General features: G+C 37.1%; 1 protein-coding gene across 1 annotated transcript in view; it reads right to left on the reverse strand.

Annotated features, from left to right (window-relative positions):
• Window positions 1-19,033, reverse strand: part of LOC126821875 (protein quiver) — an 81,352-nt gene continuing 62,319 nt past the window's right edge. The window contains exons 4-5 of the mRNA XM_050550457.2: window positions 6,571-6,708; window positions 1-4,895 (exon numbers count right to left, since the gene is read on the reverse strand). Of these exons, the coding sequence (XP_050406414.1) occupies window positions 4,672-4,895; window positions 6,571-6,708 (362 nt within the window). The 3' untranslated portion in view covers window positions 1-4,671. The remainder of the gene's footprint in view (window positions 4,896-6,570; window positions 6,709-19,033) is intronic.

Raw genomic sequence — 19,033 nt, forward strand, 5'->3', positions numbered from 1 at the left:
TAAAGTGGCATCGTTTATTTGGTTCAATAACTGAAATGATATACATGTACTAGAATGTCTCTACAGGTACGTCAAGGGTTCCACTAATTCACAAGTATGTTCAGATTTTAACTAATCTGATTAAAATACAGATCTATATTTCGTTTCGTTTTTTATACTTTCGATGGCCTACACTACATGAAGATCTGACCGGTTGTAGCGATAGGCCGCGTCAGAGGTCATACGAGCGGGGACCCTATGACGTCAGACATTTGATTAACCAATCAGTATTGATGTTACTAGTGGATTACCCACAGTTCCGTGCCAAACACGCCTAAAGCTCGCCGTAACAGACCGTTTCATTGGCTAATAGCCTACATCATTCAGAACACGTCAATGATAACAACTCTTCCAGATCCTAGTGTAGAAAAGACAAGTAAAGCGAAATTATGAACTATAAAAACGAAACGAAATAGGATCTATGTTTTAATCAGATAGGATTTTAACCATTGACCGAGCTATTAAAGTTTGAACAAGCAAACAGGGATGCTGGTCATCCTCTTTAATCTCAAAATAATAATGTGCCACATATTGATCAATTGCAGATTTATCTTTTTGCAAAGCGTCGAACAACGGTACTGCTAATAAGCCATCTATGCATAAAACACTCATAATCGAACTTAGTCAAGGTTTTGTTGTATAGTGAAACTATATACAACAACTTCCATCACTTTATTAAATTAGACCCAAATTATCGTGTTCCAAAGCATTGACGATTCAAATTGCTTTATCTGTACTCTGGCCTAAGCAGTAAATGCTAATCGTCGAACGAAGTCAAGGCATTCACCTAATAAATACCCACACCATGTTTGTAGCTAATTTAAAAGAAATATTGTGTTCCAGGCAGACGGGCAAACCAATTATACAAGTGCCCCACTTTCTTCGAAACGCGGGCGACAGCAGGAAATTATAGAAATAAGCGGGTGGGTTATTTCATAAAACCGTTGATACCTTTATGGACCAGTTCGCTAATTTAGATTTGCTATAACATACCGAATTCCTCGAACTGTGTTTACTCTAATTTTACTGTGCCCTCGGTGAAGAATTTGAATAAGAATATAATATGGTGTTCGGAATTCTACAAAAAGATAAAAAGGATTAAATCGTTAAGCGATATAATTCTATAAGGCGCCTCTTGAGCTCCCAACAAGAATCTTAGGTGCATAGAATACTGCATATACGTAATTAATTATAATATTATATGAATAGTCATCATAAATACAATATTATTTACATATAATTTGCATATCTTTAAAAGTGAACCGTGGAAGACTAATATATTTTCAATAAATTAAACTATTTAAATATATTGAACTATCTTTGAAATTGCACAAACGCTCAAAAAGTTAAACAAAATGACCTCATTTAAAAATCACCTAGGCTTTTTATTAACATAGCATGTTAATGTCGAAGTAAGACTTTGGTTGACCGTCAGCCAGTATTAGACTTTGATTGGCTGTCTGCCAGTATTACACTTTTGTTGGCTGTCAGCAAGTATTACACTTTTGTTGTCTGTCAACCAATATTACACTTTGGTTGACTGTCAATAAGTATTACACTTTGATTGGCTGTCAACAAGTATTACACTTTGGTTGACTCTCAACGGGTACTACACTTTGGTTGACTCTCAACGGGTACTACACTTTGGTTGACTCTCAACCACAATTGCACTTTTTCTTATTGATTTTAATATAGCTTATCCTTGTAACCGGAGTATGATAAGCGATGATGATATCAGAAATTGAAATATTCTGTTTACGTCACTCTTACAATTTTGATTTGAATACGAGGGTGAAGTAGCAGCCCAATAATTGTCTTTACCCTTAACCAATATACTTGTGAAATCTTGAACTATTCGTTGTGGTGTTGAATTTAAGTTTTTGGTATCAAGTTCTGGTCAAAGAGGTATCCCCACGTGGGTTTGAAAGCAATTAAAATCAATTAAAGAGTTGTCTCCACTTTTGTTCAAAAATGGTATTAGAGCAAAGAGTAAAATTGAAAACCACACAATTAAATAATACTAAAAAGAACTGCATGATATTTCTTTCCTTTGGCAGATTTAAAAGCTTCTGATACTGTACAACATATTGATAAGAAAGATAATTCTTAAAAATTAAAGAATTACGTATTCTTTGTTTAAATGGACATAATTTACATAGAAAGTCAGATTGTCTCTTCAAATGAAATTAAAATAAATTAAAACAGAAAAAAATGTTAAATGTTAAGTTATATGTAGGCCTATATACACTAAACTAAATCAAAGTATTCTGAAATCAAATACAAACCATGGCAGAGTTATCTGCCTTATTTGAATAAATATAATATGGAATCATTCAAACGTATGGATTAACAGTTAACACACAAACCAATCAAAATCAAATGGCGCATTTATACATTATGTAAAAAAAATCTACCCTTCAAGATAGTTTCCCTTAAAGTGTAGTTCATGCCGTGTAGCTTTTTCTAGGGAACATTGGAACATTCCGAGTAACACATTGCATCTGATGATAATAATGTTCTAATATATAAAAAAAGACCAGATAGACCGTAATTTTCTCCGATTACTGAAGTAAATGAAATGAGATGGGGTTTATGGCCCTTTTTCCACATCGGCCAATCTACTGAAGACGAGCTATTATTTAAAAAAACGTGGTATCACAGAGTACTCTGATGATTCGGCCACAGGGGATAAGGTAAATAATGTTTATGTTTTTCTTGATTTAATCTTTTAAAGTAATATGGCAAATCTGAAGTCGTGCGGATAATATTTGGCACATGGAACCTAAACGGTTGGCCACCCCTTCTGTCTATTCAGAACTTTATGGTGGAATACTCCTGTTGTCTCTATTCCCGCCTGAACTCCTTTAAACATGACTTACATGGGATAACTCTTTTGCTTATGTTTTGATATTCCAGTCACTTACATGTAAATATCTTTTTTACAATTCATGACAACAATCCTATTTAGCTATCCTTTCCCATGTAAATTAACAACTAGTTTGTGAAGAAATGAATGGTGTTATGGTCCTCCATGCTTGCACCTTTCCAACAGTGTGCTACGAGGCTTACTCATATTTCGAGTTCCAACTGTCAATGGTTATGTTTTCGTACCATCTGATCGACAAGAAGTTGTTCTTTATTTACCATGCCTTAACCACTGGGGACACCACACCGGAAATCCCGGAAAACTTTCTCGGCAAACGCCGGGAGCAAACCCGAGATTCCCTGATTAGCTAGACACCGGGACTCCCAGTTTGTCTAGAAATATGATTTCAGTTTTTAGAAGAATAATTACTCCCACCTATGTCAGATGTCAGACTAAATGTGTTCACCCTTAAGCTCGGATAATTCGAAAGACAGTTTGGTCAAATTAAAAACTACAGGCAACGAAACATACGCCAACAGGAGCTAAGTCATCTGCGCAGTCCACAAAGGTCATTCACAAAACACTGATCCAGGGTAACAGAAATAATTAAAATTCGATTGGCATCTAACTCTTTCTAGTGCTAGCATTTATTATACAAAACATGTACCGGCAATCAGTTGATAACTTTAGCTTATCGGGTGATCGGAAATCTGTGTTTTCAACTAGATCAAGGGGGATAACTACGACTACAATTATCATAAATTGTTGAAAATCAATAGCCTTTTCGTCTCCTAAACGTAAACACTGTATATAAATTTAAGTCAATCGGGTGATCACAGGAAAGTGTGGATGACGGACCAACGGTGCTAATGACAATATAAGACCACATTCTAATGTGGGTGTATAAAAAGGGAAAGGGAGATCCTATTGTAAACGAATGCATAATTAAGAGTTAATATAATTGAGAAAGGGTCAAAGATGAATAAATAAATTACTATGGAAAATGTTTTGAAATAAAATGAGGAATATGAGCACTAGCTATTCAATACTAGCGACTAGATTGACGTTTATGTATACGTCACATATTTACATACTGGTATATGATGTCACGACACAGTTTATATCATTTATATACAATAACATATACACGTCATAATTCGTCATCTTGTACACATGACATCAGACTTGACGCTGCTAAAATCCTTGATATATATTATTTACTGTGGGGACTTTAAAGAGACGGGTAACATTTTATTAACTTAGAAGTTTAAATAACAATCTGTAAAACCCAAACAGGGCAACCGTTGAATCATCCTTCCCCATCTATTCCAAGCTTTGACGCATTTCTCATAATTTTATAGCCTAACATAGGCTTCAGTCGCAATTCGCATTCTTACTAAATAAATTCCGTCGTCTTATTAAACTACTTCCGGTATCCCCTGTTTTCCTTTTAACACAGATGATCCATATGTATTTCTGGTACAATTTTTTTAAAATTGATTTTTCATATACCCGTCCCACTCTTTTTTAAATGTCCAAGGTCTTGTCATAGTTATCCCCCAGCGTCGTTTAGCCTACGTCATGTGACTTCCGACAGCCATAGGTCGTCGAAAATGCATAGATAATTCGATTTGAAACGTGGAACGTTTCATAGCACAGATAAAACAACAAATAAACTTTCTGAAAGCCCATAAGGCAGTTTGGCGCACCACACATAGCAAACATTTTTCACACTTTATTACATGTATATACTGTCAGAATTGACGTCATCGTTGCCATGGTAGCACCCTTTGAGAGATCAAGCTATAGCACAAAAGTAAGAGTAGGATAACAACGGGAGATAATCGCACTCGGCTTGTCGAATTACACAAATGCTTTCCACACATACATAAATATCCGTTATTATTTCTTTCTGTTCGGCACACGCCGTCTATTAATGTTAATTGAAAGTTTATATCGGCTGAACACACTCTCTCGATCACCAGTACACCTGCAACGAATACAAAGATAAAAGAAAATATATAAAGGTATAACGTTTTATCAACAGGTGTCCATAAACCTCTTTTTTACTTGGACATTTGATATACATAGCCACTGCTAGTTAGCATAAAGAAGTGGATTTTGCTTGATAAATATACAGCAAAAGAATGACACCCAGATGGGGAACATAAGAATATTAAGCTGTGTTGTATGATAGCATATACTACCCTGGGGATCATTCATAAATCATAACATCCGTGTGGGGAAAAAGCATTTTAATTTCAAAGTGTTCACAAGCAATGATATATATGGAATGTCTAGATTAGCGCTTGTCCCAAAAAGGGTGGATATCGTAGGCCGGTTCAACTGGAATCGGTGTAGTAAGGCAATTCGGATGTTACCCCCTCATGGACTTGCTCAACGTCACCAACAGAGAGACGTTGCCTATCGACTTAGTGACAACTGCTCCAAAAGATCGCTTCATACGCCACCCATCTCAGGAACATGGACAGCACCTTTGCAGAACTGATAGCAAGAAGCATATTTACGTAGAACTACTTGCCATAGGCTATTGGGAAACACGAGGGGCGCCGGAACCCGGGTACCAGAGTATACAAATGCTACCCTGCCCTTTTCTGGGGTATACATGTATACCCATGCCCTAATGAGATTATCTGAATTTATTGTGAAATCTGATCAGCGCATCAATTATTTCGGTCGATTATAGTCCCATTATAGTGTCTCGTGAACACTTGCTCTTGAATATGAGCACTTGCAAGAATCGTGTCTCTAAATCTACTGTCTCGTTCTAAAAGCTTATTCTATTTTCTTAATGAGATGACTTGCTCATGATACGAAAATTGTGAATCATGCTTTTGTCTCTTTGATTATTATGTATTTTAAAGGGTTTTATGTTGGAATTTGGAATGCTAGAGGCGTTCTAAACAGCGTTCTCGGTATTGACAAATTTCAAAATTTTATAGAGGCCGGCCCCGGCCGCGCCCACCCCAACCCCATATCTTTTGGTACCCTGGCCCCGCGCCGTTCCGGCGCCCCTGGGAAACACAATATACCACAACGCTATAGTGCCAGTGACAGTCTATACTCCCTACTTGAGACACTTATGATGCAGGTTATTTTCACTGCGTATGGTACCTGACCGGAGTTTAAAACCTGTGTAATGTCATTTGGTTACTGTTTTCAGCTTCTTTAACTTGTAATTCATTCCACTACTATATGTAAACGGACAATAGTTTACTCACATAGCAATACGTGAACTGATGATGATGCATTCTCAGTGACAGACTGGGCCTAAAACTTCTACCGGGAAAACATGTAAATGGGTGAACTTAATAGCACTTAATACCAAAAGGTAGGCAAAGGAATCAGATAAAAGTAGCGGTTTTTAAGGAGATAAAAGGTCATCAGTTTGCCAATATTCCGTTGGACCAGTCCGCCACATTGTATACACATCAGAGGGACTTGTCCGCAAGACTTGGAAGAGTAACTTGATGTCTAGAACGCCCGAGAGATATCAGATATGTACAAGACGGTATGAAATATAAAAAGTGAACACTTTTATTTTGTATACAAGGCTATACAACCAATGTTGTTTTAAGAGTAGGTGAAAAACTACACCCACCCACCCCCCACCCCCCTCTTCAATAAAAAGCATCTTTTCTTACCGAGTTTGTAGTGGGTCCATTTTAAGCAGACTCCCTGAGAGCAGACCTTTTTGACAGGCGGATTGATCTTCAAGTCTATGGGATCAGCACAGGTACTATTATGTGCTGTCCCAGCACACACGTAACATTTTATAGGTTCTGAAAAAGAGAAGTACACTGTCATTTCATATTTCATCACAATTCAATCATTGTATCGCTGATCGCACCAAATACAGATTACGTGTCGGGTTCTACAATATAATACAGTGTCATGGGTTTCGGAAAGGGGGCCAGGAAGAATGGACGAGCAGCTGTCAGTTTGCACAGTGTGTTCTAGAATAGAACCATAACAAAGATCTAACTTGGTTTTTATAGTTAATAATGGCAAGATGAGGAAATTTTTCTTTTTTTTATCGGGGATCTGGTCAGCAAGTGCTACTCCTCGAAAAAAGCCCAAGTTACCATCAATTCATGTACGATCAACAAGGAATTTGGCATGCTTGTTCTTATTCTGTATTTATTTGCAACTAGGCTATATAATATATTCCATTAAATCAACAATCAATATTTAAGAAAAGTCTCATCACTAAATAAGATTAATAGTGTATATAATGTAAATGGTTACAATTATATCATTTAAAATGATATTTAATAATTGGCTTTTATTTTGCTTTTCGGGGTGTTAGGTCTGCAAAGTGGTTGTTGTTAATGAAATATAAAAAAATAATGCACTTAGTAGTTCAAATCCTATCATTTTAATAACCTGTTTTAGCTTAATGGAAGACCCCATTCTCTTTTAATAAATGGATGATATGATTTGAATCTGAAGGAATCACTATAGCATCCAGCATAAATACTACTCACTGATTTAATCACTCGACCTTATGGGGACCATTGATGGTTTGTCGAGTTATTTTTCGAATGGTATTTGTATTTATGTGAAAACACGTTACCTCTACAGGCCTGTATCAACATTAATTAAATGTTATCTTCTTTCAGGCTGTTGTGATTATTAAAACATTAACAAATCATTGCCAATACTTTACAACAAGTTATCCATTAGTCAATTTGTTATATTTTCAGTCAAAGTGGTCTGTCATATAAGATGTTGTTATTAGTAGGCCTATTACCCTTATCAACCTTGATCACTTCCATAATCACATTACTTCAATTAAACATACGTTATGCAAGAGGTAAATCTGCCTATTGCAGGTCTTTCGTTAGGCCTGAAATGTTATTTAAACTATTAATTACACATTTATTAACAAAACAAGACCATAATCAACTCTCGATGGCATCGGATACTTGCGATTTTAACTACATTACTCATTAGAACGGTTCGCCTTTTGAAAATTTAATTTAAAAATGGGAAAGCGAGGCTAAGTCGCGAATATACCAGTGCGCTAGTTACCACTATGTACACACCTTGTCAAAACAATAAACAGTGATAGTTTGGCTCAGAATGAAGTAATTTGGCTGAAATTTTCAATATTTTAAATTATTATAGCAAGAATGACCAACTTTCTATTAAACTTTTAACTAATGTATCTTTAAGTTAGGATTCCTTAACCTGGTGTTGTTTTTACGTGTATATATTGTCTTGTTATATTTTATATTTTATCATTGTCTAGAGAGGCCTATCCGAAACGTCGCTCAGTAATAGGCAGTAATTGTATTCCATAGAATTGTGACCTGAATGTTCAAGTTCAATTACTAAATGCTATTGAAACAAAATATCAAATCAAGTAAATAGATCAAGGTGGCTGCGATGACACCACAATCGGTTCCTGTTCCGTAGTACACTCGTACTTGTTTTAAATAGAAAAAACCCCAACTATTTTTGGTACTGCTATGTCCTAAAACCATTATTTGACAGCATATTTATGGTGTACATTCCTAGCTTGTTATTGAACTGACGTGCCGTAGTTATGATTAGGAATTTGTTCATATAATCCAATAATACCAGTGAACTTTGACCTAATATTTATATTCATGTAGGACAAGACGATAATAATGTACATTATAGACAAAGTTAATCTCTGGTGATCTCGTGGAATTCACAAGACGTCATGTTACATTTCAGATGGATTGGGCTTCCAATAATTCATCTATTTAACATTTTACAAGATAAAGATATTTTTCGTGAGGGATGTGGTGTGCCAGTAAGGTGTCAACAAATTGGCAAAACCTCGCCCTCATTCATATTCACAAACTTTAAAAGTCAGGATATCAAGTGAAAAACACAATGAGTTGTCCACAGCCACCTTTAAATTTTAAATAGTCCCTCCAACGTGAGTGGGAATGTACCTCGCATCTATTCTTTTATGACCTTTGCCACAATCTCATCGAAATTGAAATACATATACTGTATGTAATAGATCCTTACGTGTAACCAATTATATAAATCAATTAAGTATATAACACAATAAAGACAACAATAGGAATAATCAATACTCTAATAGTGAAGTAATATTAAATGTTCAATGTTCTGGAAGAATATGCATACTCTTAACTTGTGACATGCACAACACCTGAACCATCTGTGATATCAATCAATATTTGCCTCGTAAAGGCTTTACAAAATGAAGCCTATACATACTACTGCTATAAATTATCACAGATTGCACAATATACTATAGGATCTGTAAACTGTGACACACTTTACTAATTTCATCTCAGATATTACACAAATAATTTTCCATTTCACAAGTCATCGAGGCGTTAAATTAAAATTCTAGGTAATGACTTGTATGACAATGTGCCAAGATAGAAAGGCGTCAAAGAGCAAAAGGCCACCAACAGAACCAAATAGCATCTTTACGTCATTGTCTAGTGTGATCTGAAATCTTTGGTCCGATACGTCTAAAGAGTATAGTCTTAAATTGACAACAGTTACTTATAATATCTTGTGGTAGGTTGATTCGTATCCTCGGTAGTAAAATATGAGTGGTGTGAATGATCGATGGATATAGAGGCAAATTACGCCCCGATATCTCCATAGAAAATAACCACCTTTGGTTATATTGTAACCAAACGGTCAACGTACGGCAGGATGAGCTCACTGCGATTGAATACCAATAATTATTATTAAGAATCTTTTGAAAACTAACTACAACGCTGATCTACTATTTAAACCCATCACTGCTTAATCTTGTAAGTTTGTCTTCGATATCATCCTCCGTTGAAGAGGAAGTTTCGATTATTACCAGATATTACGTCATTCAAGTATTGCCGTTGCATACCGAACCGTGCAATAACTTTTGAAAACAAACTAGAGCATGAATCTATACCCCATCACTGCTTAACATTGTGAGTTTGCCTTCGATATTACCCTCGGTCGAATAGGAAGTTTCGGTTATTACCAGATAGGACGCTATTCAAGTACTGCCATTGCATACCGAGGCGTACAATGATTATTTTTAAGAAACTTTTGAAAACAAGCTACAACATTAATCTACTATTTAAACCCATAATCGCTTGATCTTATGCGTATGTCTTAGGTGTCATCCTCCGCCGAAGAGGAAGTTAAGCCCACTAACCAACGAACAATTGATTTTGGACTCCGACGCCAAGGAGCAGTTGGAAAAAACTCAGATAATTACATTAAAGACATGTAAAGATGGAACGCGTGATTTTGTGCGGGAATTAAATCTGCGCCCCAAAAGAGGAAGTCAATTTACGTAGAAAATATCTTTGGAATTCAATTTAAAAATTACACACGAAAACATTCGATCAGTTTTGATGTAAAATTAACTGGTTACACAAGCAGTTACAGAAGTTACCGCCGTCGGGATGAGTTGATTTGACAGTAAATGTTTTTACAATCAATGAGTATACGATTAGAGAGCAGACAAAATGTCGAACATCAGACTAACTAGATCCTGTTATATAATATAAACTACTGCCTTCAGACTTATCGACTTCCACTCTTCCACGCAACAATGAAAGTTTTAAAGGAAGCATTTCCGTTTCAAAGAAACAGTGAACCCATCCAACGACAACCGACCCCTGTAGACAGAAAGGGGACACGGCTTCCTATGAAGCTATCAAACTACTCTGTCTACTTTGACTGAAAAGGGACCACCTATACAATGAACAACCCTCACACCGACAGGGATCCCCAAAACGTTATTTATTTTCTTTAAACTGCCCACAATGAACGGGAAGTGTAAAAACTTGACCCTGAACGGAACTACTACGGCGAAATGATTTTTCAGATGGTGCCTCCCCAGGAAATATTTCAAATATTCGCAGTGGAACACACGATTTAGAGTTTGTTTTGGACAAGGAACACAGCAGAAATAACTGCATTAGTCTGAATGGTGGTGGTGAACCTGAACTCAAAATTGGACTGACCCTCATAATCAAAGGGTACAACACAACAAAATTGGTAAAGAAAGAGCTCCTGGCGAAGATAAACCAGAATTAAATAAAATATAACGCTACTGCGGTCTGAATTGTTTCGCATTACATCAATACTGTTCTAGGTATACCCCTATAATATGCATCGTGGGGTCAGTTTTACCAAGTGATGATAGTCCAATGCGCCACTCACTTTTCTTCTTGTCGACAATTAGTTTGCGACCGAAATTAGCCGTTCATGTCCAAAACCTGACGATGTTGGCTGTAAATCACGGGGTTGTTCTAGACATGAGTTGATGATAACTGATATGTTGTCTCTATGGCCACATCCATAATAACCCCCGTTTGGCTGGCTGCAACCTCCCCATTCTGCACACAGATCCATCTACTTCATACTTCGAGAACAGATCTCTTTCCTAAATGGCCGCCATATCCAAATATTAGTATACTGTTTTGTTATGCGTATACTCCGTTTCATATCTGTCATACACACAAAGACTAAATAAACTTTTTCAATTTTATAAAATGGAAGCAGAATATATACTTTTCATAATTCTCGATGAATACTTATTGCCTTCGATAAAAATCGTCGATTAAGGACTTAAAATGTCGGTCAACTAGCTTAATGTCTGTTCTCAAGTGGAGCTAACTGTAGACAGGCAGCCTAAGTTTAGTATGCTTCTTACTAGTAGCACAGATAGACGTTACTAAGACATACTTGGTTAAAATATCAAATTTTTATGTACGGAAGTTTCAGAAGACCTGTCTACAACGGCACTGATACCTGCGAACCCATTTTAAAATAGTATCTTAAGAAAATGTTCCACTGCACCGGGGTGTGCCTCAGAGTAATAATAATATCTAAAAAAAAATAAAATAAAATCTGTAAATTGTGTTTGAATCTTTTCTATCTGCCTGTGTGATCAATTGAACTTTAAATGTCAGTAAATCAATTTGGTACACACACATTATAAGAAAAGAAAGTCGATTTGACCTTACGTTCATAAACCTTATACAAAGAAACTGGGTTATCGCCTAATTATTATTTTATATTTCTTACCAAATATCATTTAAAGTCACATATTTCACCGTATAAATTATAGCAGCTGCTATCAGATTTTAAAAGCATTGCTTAAAATCCCAATACTTTACAATCACAAAATAAATTAGGAAATATTCTGTCTTTTTAATATCAGTATACATATAAATTGATCAAATGGCGGGATACATCAAATGTTGCTATGCTAGTATTCTCTGATTATATACATCTGGCGCCAATCGGCACGCGCAACACGTGTGCTCGTATTCCATTGACGTCATCAAGATTGGTTCGGAATGTTGTGGTATCATCTTGGGATCAACACTAGCACTTTTTATAGTTTATGTAAAATGAATTAAATGATGGGTTATCTCTTTGAAGAGAATTTATTCACCGGCCGGGAGAAATTATATCTATAATCATACTCGCATTTCATTCCTCGAAACAGACATGAAATAAATCAAAGGTGTAATAAAATAATGGAGAATTTAAAATTCACAACATAACAAAAGAGACCTGGGAATCGCATTTAGGCTATATAGTAAAAACATGCGTATCTACATTTATGACTTCAGTAACATAATTTTAAGCAATAACGTATTGTATTTGCATCCCTTTCGATATTGTTTAATCAAAACATGACTAACTGTAGGGCCCACCGGGAAACATGTCAGGTCGTAATGTATAGCTGCCAAAACCTGCTAGTTGTCTTCATTTTTTGGAAATCCACTAGATTAGCATAGCCTACTAAACATAGGGGATAATTTCGAAAGCTAAATGTAATAAGCCTTAGACAGATGCACTGTTTCTATAGAATAAACCAACCTTATTGCACATAATATAATATATATTTTGTAATAGGAATAATCTAGATCAGACCCCTGTCTAACACAGCCAATTTCCTGGCAGTTACCCCCAATCTGTAAAATGAAAAATCGATTTCGTCTTATTTGAAACGTTCATCACGTGTAATTGTGCACCAAACAAATTTTGATTAATTTATTGTCTGATGTGTCTGGGTTCAGTGATGAAGAGCTGTGTCAAACGCTTTTTTTCCCAGTAGGACTACTGTAGCCCACACCTTTCGAGCAATAGGTTTGATTGGGCATTGCCTTGGTAATGACCTCAAGCTAGATGTGTACTTGCACACTCCAAGCAAGGAATCGCATCACAACTATTACTTGCAACCTAAGCCTGGTCATCCACCAAATCCCAACCCTCTTCTGGACAGAATAATCCTAACCATTGGTCACCTACGGTTTATTCAAGGCTGGAGCAGGCGTTGATAAGGTGCCAAAGAGGGGTGTGTATCTCATCATAGAGGTGTTACCCATTTAGTGTAGAAACATGTTCAGCCAGCAAATCAAGGCGGTCACGATCTTTCATTTAAAATTTTTAAATATCTCAATAAGGGGGTTTGGATGGCAGAATGGTTAGCGCGCGCTGTATCATACGGTCTGTCATTGAGTCAACTAGCGGGGTTTCGATTCCCTGGTTGTACGTGACAAGGAGTAGGGTCGCCTGTCCAACCTCGTGGGTTTTCTCCGGGTCCTCAAGTTTCCTCCCACTGCTAAAGACCACTACGCCAAGCGAATTATTGAAATAAAATTGAACCATATGTTAGTCCCAAAATGACCTAGTTTTATCGAGTGGACGTTAAACCCCATTTCTCCCCCCCCCCTCTCTCTCTCTCTCTCTCTCTCTCTAGATATTATAGCTTTGCCCTAATAGATATTATAGCTTTGCCCATTTCTCTCTCTCTCCCTCTCTCTCTCTCTTTTTATCTCAATATATACAGCCTTGTTAACTTTATTGATCATGTGACCTAATCCTGGTCATCCGCCTAATCCCCACCCCCCTCTGGTCAGAATAATCCTAACCATTGGTCATATTCAAGGCTGCAGAGCAGGCGTGGATAAGGTGCCAAGGAGGAGTGTGTATCATATCATAGAGGTGTTACAAATTCAGTGTAGAAACATGTTCAGTCAGCAAATCAAGGAGGTCACGATCTTTCATTTAAAGTTTTATCTCAATATATACAGCCCTTTTCTGCGATATCACCTCGGTGGAAGTGGACGTTTAAAAAAAATAATTTCACACACATACAGCCTTGTTAATTTTATTGATCTTCTTTATTTTTTTTGTCATTTGAGTGGGGGGGGAGCTGTTCTCCCGAGTCCTGATGCTGAAGCCCATCTCTACCAAAACGATCTTTTACACACGCCACGCATCGTGTGTATATGTAGCTTTGTTTGTAGGACGGAGAGTTAATGTGAATTATTTGCATATGGAATGAGTCTGTAACAGAATAGTATGAGTTTATAATAGAGTGTAGGATATTACTGAATCGATACCTATTATTTACACAAATCTATTTTTAGACCAAATAAATACTTTTACTATTGATCACAACTACAAATATGGTGGGGAATTTTGGTTTCTACAGCAACCCACGTGAATGGTGGATCAGGGGTGAACTGTCAAGGGAATGAAATAAACTGAAATGCTGTTTAGCACCTCGTCATGGTTTTTTTTTCTTAGAAGACCAACGGTAATAATTCGGACGCTAAAATAGCTGCGTCTTTCAGATAATAAAGGGCACATGCCTCTATTCTTTGGAATCCTACAGTGGTGAAAATGGGTCTAAAGGCACACATTAATGTAATATGAATGTACGTCAGCGATTTATATTAAATTTAAAAAAAAATTATTGTAATTCCATAAATTATAATATAGACTATTTTACCAGAAGAAAACAGAATGCTTACTTTTTGTTAGAAACGAACAAAGGTGGGGATAATAGAGACCCGTCTATAAGACAGTAGTGAGATTTTAACCTATTTAGAATTTCTCTCTGCGCCACTGATGATGACGTTGGCCGTGGATCATACAAGATGTCGCGACTCGTGAACCCCCGCCATTCTATAATTGACTTCATCAAGATATACTCAAATGGCAGCACTGAGATAAACAATAATTCTCTTCTTTTTTATCAACTTGCGTCATAGGAAGATATGAAGGATAATAATTCTATGCTACAGTTTTTTATCTAACCAACGAAGATCGATGTCGTGTCTAAAACAATGCTCAGCAGATCTGTTCGAACTAACACAGTTTTTTTTATTCCGGATTAAGAAAGCGTTTCCCCTAATACTGTTATATTTATCATATTTGATTTTGACCCAAATAGATAATTCGGTTTTGATATAAAAAGAAATCTAGTCGCAGAAACTGTTATCTTTTATTTGTGGTATTTTTTTAAATCTTGGATGTTAACGGACATTCATACCGGTACAGGTTTCCGTATTTCGAGTACAACCCTTGGTGCAGAAAGGTTGGATTTTAAACCCCATTTCATTTTATCAAACTTGTGCATTATATATTTTAATTCCCACTCACATATTAAAATGTTGATACAGAAGGTCGGACGTTAATCCTCATTCCAATTAGCATTATTCATTTCAATTTCCATTCACGCAGTAATTCGTGTTGTGTATTGGGCTGTGGTACAATATATCATAAACTTCAGAAGGTGCATTTAGTCCACCATCTACAGATTCTTCAATATTCAAAGATGGTCTTGTTCAAAATTGTATTTTGTACGTAACTGGTAGAATGGCGAATGTGCGTTTATTCTACGGGGACATGGAAAAATAATTAATCAACAGGAAATGAAATGAGATTTAAATTCTTACTTTTAGGAAACAACCAGGATTAGTAGGGTGGACATATGTCATACAGTGGGCTATGGGGGAATGTTGCCCGGACAGCGGATTTTCCTCATACTCTTCATGGAATTCCAACTGTCAAAGGTTTTTCGTCCCAAACGAACGACTAGACGCTTTTCCCTGTCAGATCCTCCGAAATGCCTCACTGACAAGCGGAAACCTTGTTGAAAAACCCCGTGGAACAAGGAATCGACTCGACCAATTCAGGAATAGTTCCTGTTTTGTTCTTCTTTTTTGTATTAAAGAGAGAGAGAGAGAAATGGGGTTAAACGCCCACTCGACACAAACTAGGTCATTTCGGGATTAACACATGGTTCAACTTTATTTCAATAATTCGCTTGCGCGTAGGAGTCTTTAGCAGTGGGGGGAAACCGGGGGACCCGGGGAAAACCCACGAGGTTGGATATTGTATTAAAAGAAATAGCTTTATAATGTATGACCTAACCCGGACTTGTTTTCCCCGGGTCCATCATGCGAGTACATTCACCCTTTGATTATTACTATTACAATTTATAATCTGAATAAGTTTTTTAAAGTTTGATTTAGATTCATCAATATAATCCATAGCTTGGCTTGGCTAGACAATCCAACAAAATCTATATTTAATCAACAAATGACAATTTAGAAATCAATCATTCATGCAAGGTTATTTCATTCATTACGGTGTTTGTACGTAGTACAGTATTGTTGATTTGTGTCTGTATTTGACGTCGCTAAATATCAGAATAAGAATTTAATCAAATGGTCCATGCTACTCTACAATCAATACTGGTATTAACTAGGGCACCGGGTGTTTGGAGCATTGAAACTTGTATAAATGTTGGAAAACCCATAGTGATAGAATGAAATCTGGAATTTATTTTTTGGGTACCATTACCCTTCAAATGAACCTGAAGTATTGTTTGATGATTTGCGTCATTATTTGACGTGGTTAAGTATCACTATCAAAATCTAATCAAATGGTCAATTCCGTAAGATCAATATGGCTGCTAACTAGGTTACTAGGTTGACCTTTTACCCTTTAAACGGACACCAATACAGTACCCCAAATCCTGCGTTCTTATTTAAATCGGACCCTTTCCTACTGAACGATCGATATCGAAACTATTGGGCTGAAGATTCTGGGCTATATTTCGTATATGGATTTCTAAAATATACCAGATTTACGTCATTTACGTCAATTAAGTGACTTTGAACATGCAAATAATAGCCTAACTATTACAAAGACCACGTTACGGGAGCGGACCGAAAGGAAGGTAGACAAGATAACATCTTCTAAATGACGTTAGCTGTGTTCCTACATCGCCGAGATATTCCGACTTCTTGGTAAGAAAAGGGGTGAGGTGGGAGCTAGTCAGTTCACGGATAAGGCTGAGGGGCTTGGCATGTTACCCCTTTAAGAGGCGGACGTTTCGAGCTTACATTTCAGACAAAAACATTTTATTTCATTTACGTTAGAATAGACCGTCTAGAAAGTCCATCGATTTTAGTAACACTATACAATCTCTGTGAATAAAACAAAGCAGAACTCAGACCCTAAAGTAAAACAGGAAACAATTGTCTCGATCCCAATACAAAAATCATGAAAACATTCAGAAAACGTCAAAATCAATGGAACGATATTTAATTTCGCAATTTTATTTCATGATTTCGTTATATAATATAGTTTTTGTTTCTTTGAAATAAGGATAGCCATGCGTGTTCCCATGTACAGATCCGCCGTCACTCCATACATATCTGGCCGGTTGGTGTAGGTCACGTCAAGGATCATATAGATGAAGACAGAAATAAAACAGCCATATCCAAACCTAGGTTGAGATGAAGAATCCCGGGATAAAACAGTCCTATCAAACCATAATTTGGGGAAGAATCCCGGGATGAAACAGTCCCATCTAAAGTATGTTGGGGGATGAAGCCCGGGATGAAACAGTCCCATCTAAAGTATGTTGGGGGATGAAGCCAGGGATGAAACAGTCCCATCTAAAGTATGTTGGGGGATGAAGCCAGGGATGAAACAGTCCCATCTAAAGTATGTTGGGGGATGAAGCCAGGGATGAAACAGTCCCATCTAAAGTATGTTGGGGGATGAAGCCAGGGATGCAACAGTCCCATCTAAAGTATGTTGGGGGATGAAGCCCGGGATGAAACATTCCAATCTAAAGCATGTTGGGGGATGAAGCCCGGTATGAAACAGTCCCATCTAAAGTATGTTGGGGGATGAAGCCAGGGATGCAACAGTCCCATCTAAAGTATGTTGGGGGATGAAGCCCGGTATGAAACAGTCCCAGCTAAAGCACGTTGGAGGGATAAGGCCCGGGATGAAACAGTCCTATCAAACCATAAGTTGACTGTTGGGGGAAGAACCCGGGTATGAAAACAGTCCAGTCTAAAATAAGTAATAAGTTGGGGGATGAACGCCGGGATGAAGCAGTCCAATCTAAAATAAGTAATGAGTTGGGGGAAGAAGCATACCATCTAAAAAAAGTAATAAGTTGGGGGAAGAAGCTCGGGGTGAAACAGTCTTATCAAAACATAGGTTTAGGGCAAGAAGTTCGGGATAAAACAGTTTTATCAAAACATAAAATGGGGGATGAAGCCCGGAATGAAACGGTCCTATAATAAATTAAGTTGGGAGAAGAAGACCAGGATGAAACAGCCCTATCGAAAAGGTTATTGTCGCCACAAACAGGTTATACTTTAGGCTCACGAATCGGACCTAGATGGGCTGTTGGCTAAAACATTGTATGAATCTCGACTACAATAAGAAACTGTCAAACTCATAAACGCATCTCGGAACCACATTTCATGTGCGGTTATTTGAAGATGATAACGTGATCTGATCTTACGTTATGAATTAACACGTTGTTTGTCTCAGTGTAGATTAAGAAGCCTCTAATTAACACATGAATAATTCCACTCAAGGTAGTTAATAAATTCACATGTAATACCCCCATCAGACAGAGGTGGCGTCCTTACTGCGCTGCTACGACGACATAAAATGGTCTCAGAGCGCGTCATAAGCGTGTTAAAGGCGTAGTGGAAACGGCGACTACGACTAGTTGGTTTCCAGAGGTTTTGCCTGTAATTGAGGTTTGAAACCGTTCTTGGATGTTTGCTATATTTCTTTGGGTAGATACGGTAGCCTTGCGTATAAACATTAATAAACTTACAGGGGCAATACTAAACAACAAAAATTCATGAATTTCCATTGCCAGGGCAGCCAGTGGGGGCGGGGCAGTTTCAAATGTAGGGCGCCATCCACTATTCCATCCCACAATGAATATCAACGAAAAACGTTATAAAATGCATAAATTTGTTCAAAGTATTCCCAAAACACCGATCGTATTACTTATTA

Source organism: Patella vulgata, chromosome 5 (assembly GCF_932274485.2).
Source record: "Patella vulgata chromosome 5, xgPatVulg1.2, whole genome shotgun sequence".
NCBI lineage: Eukaryota > Metazoa > Mollusca > Gastropoda > Patellidae > Patella > Patella vulgata.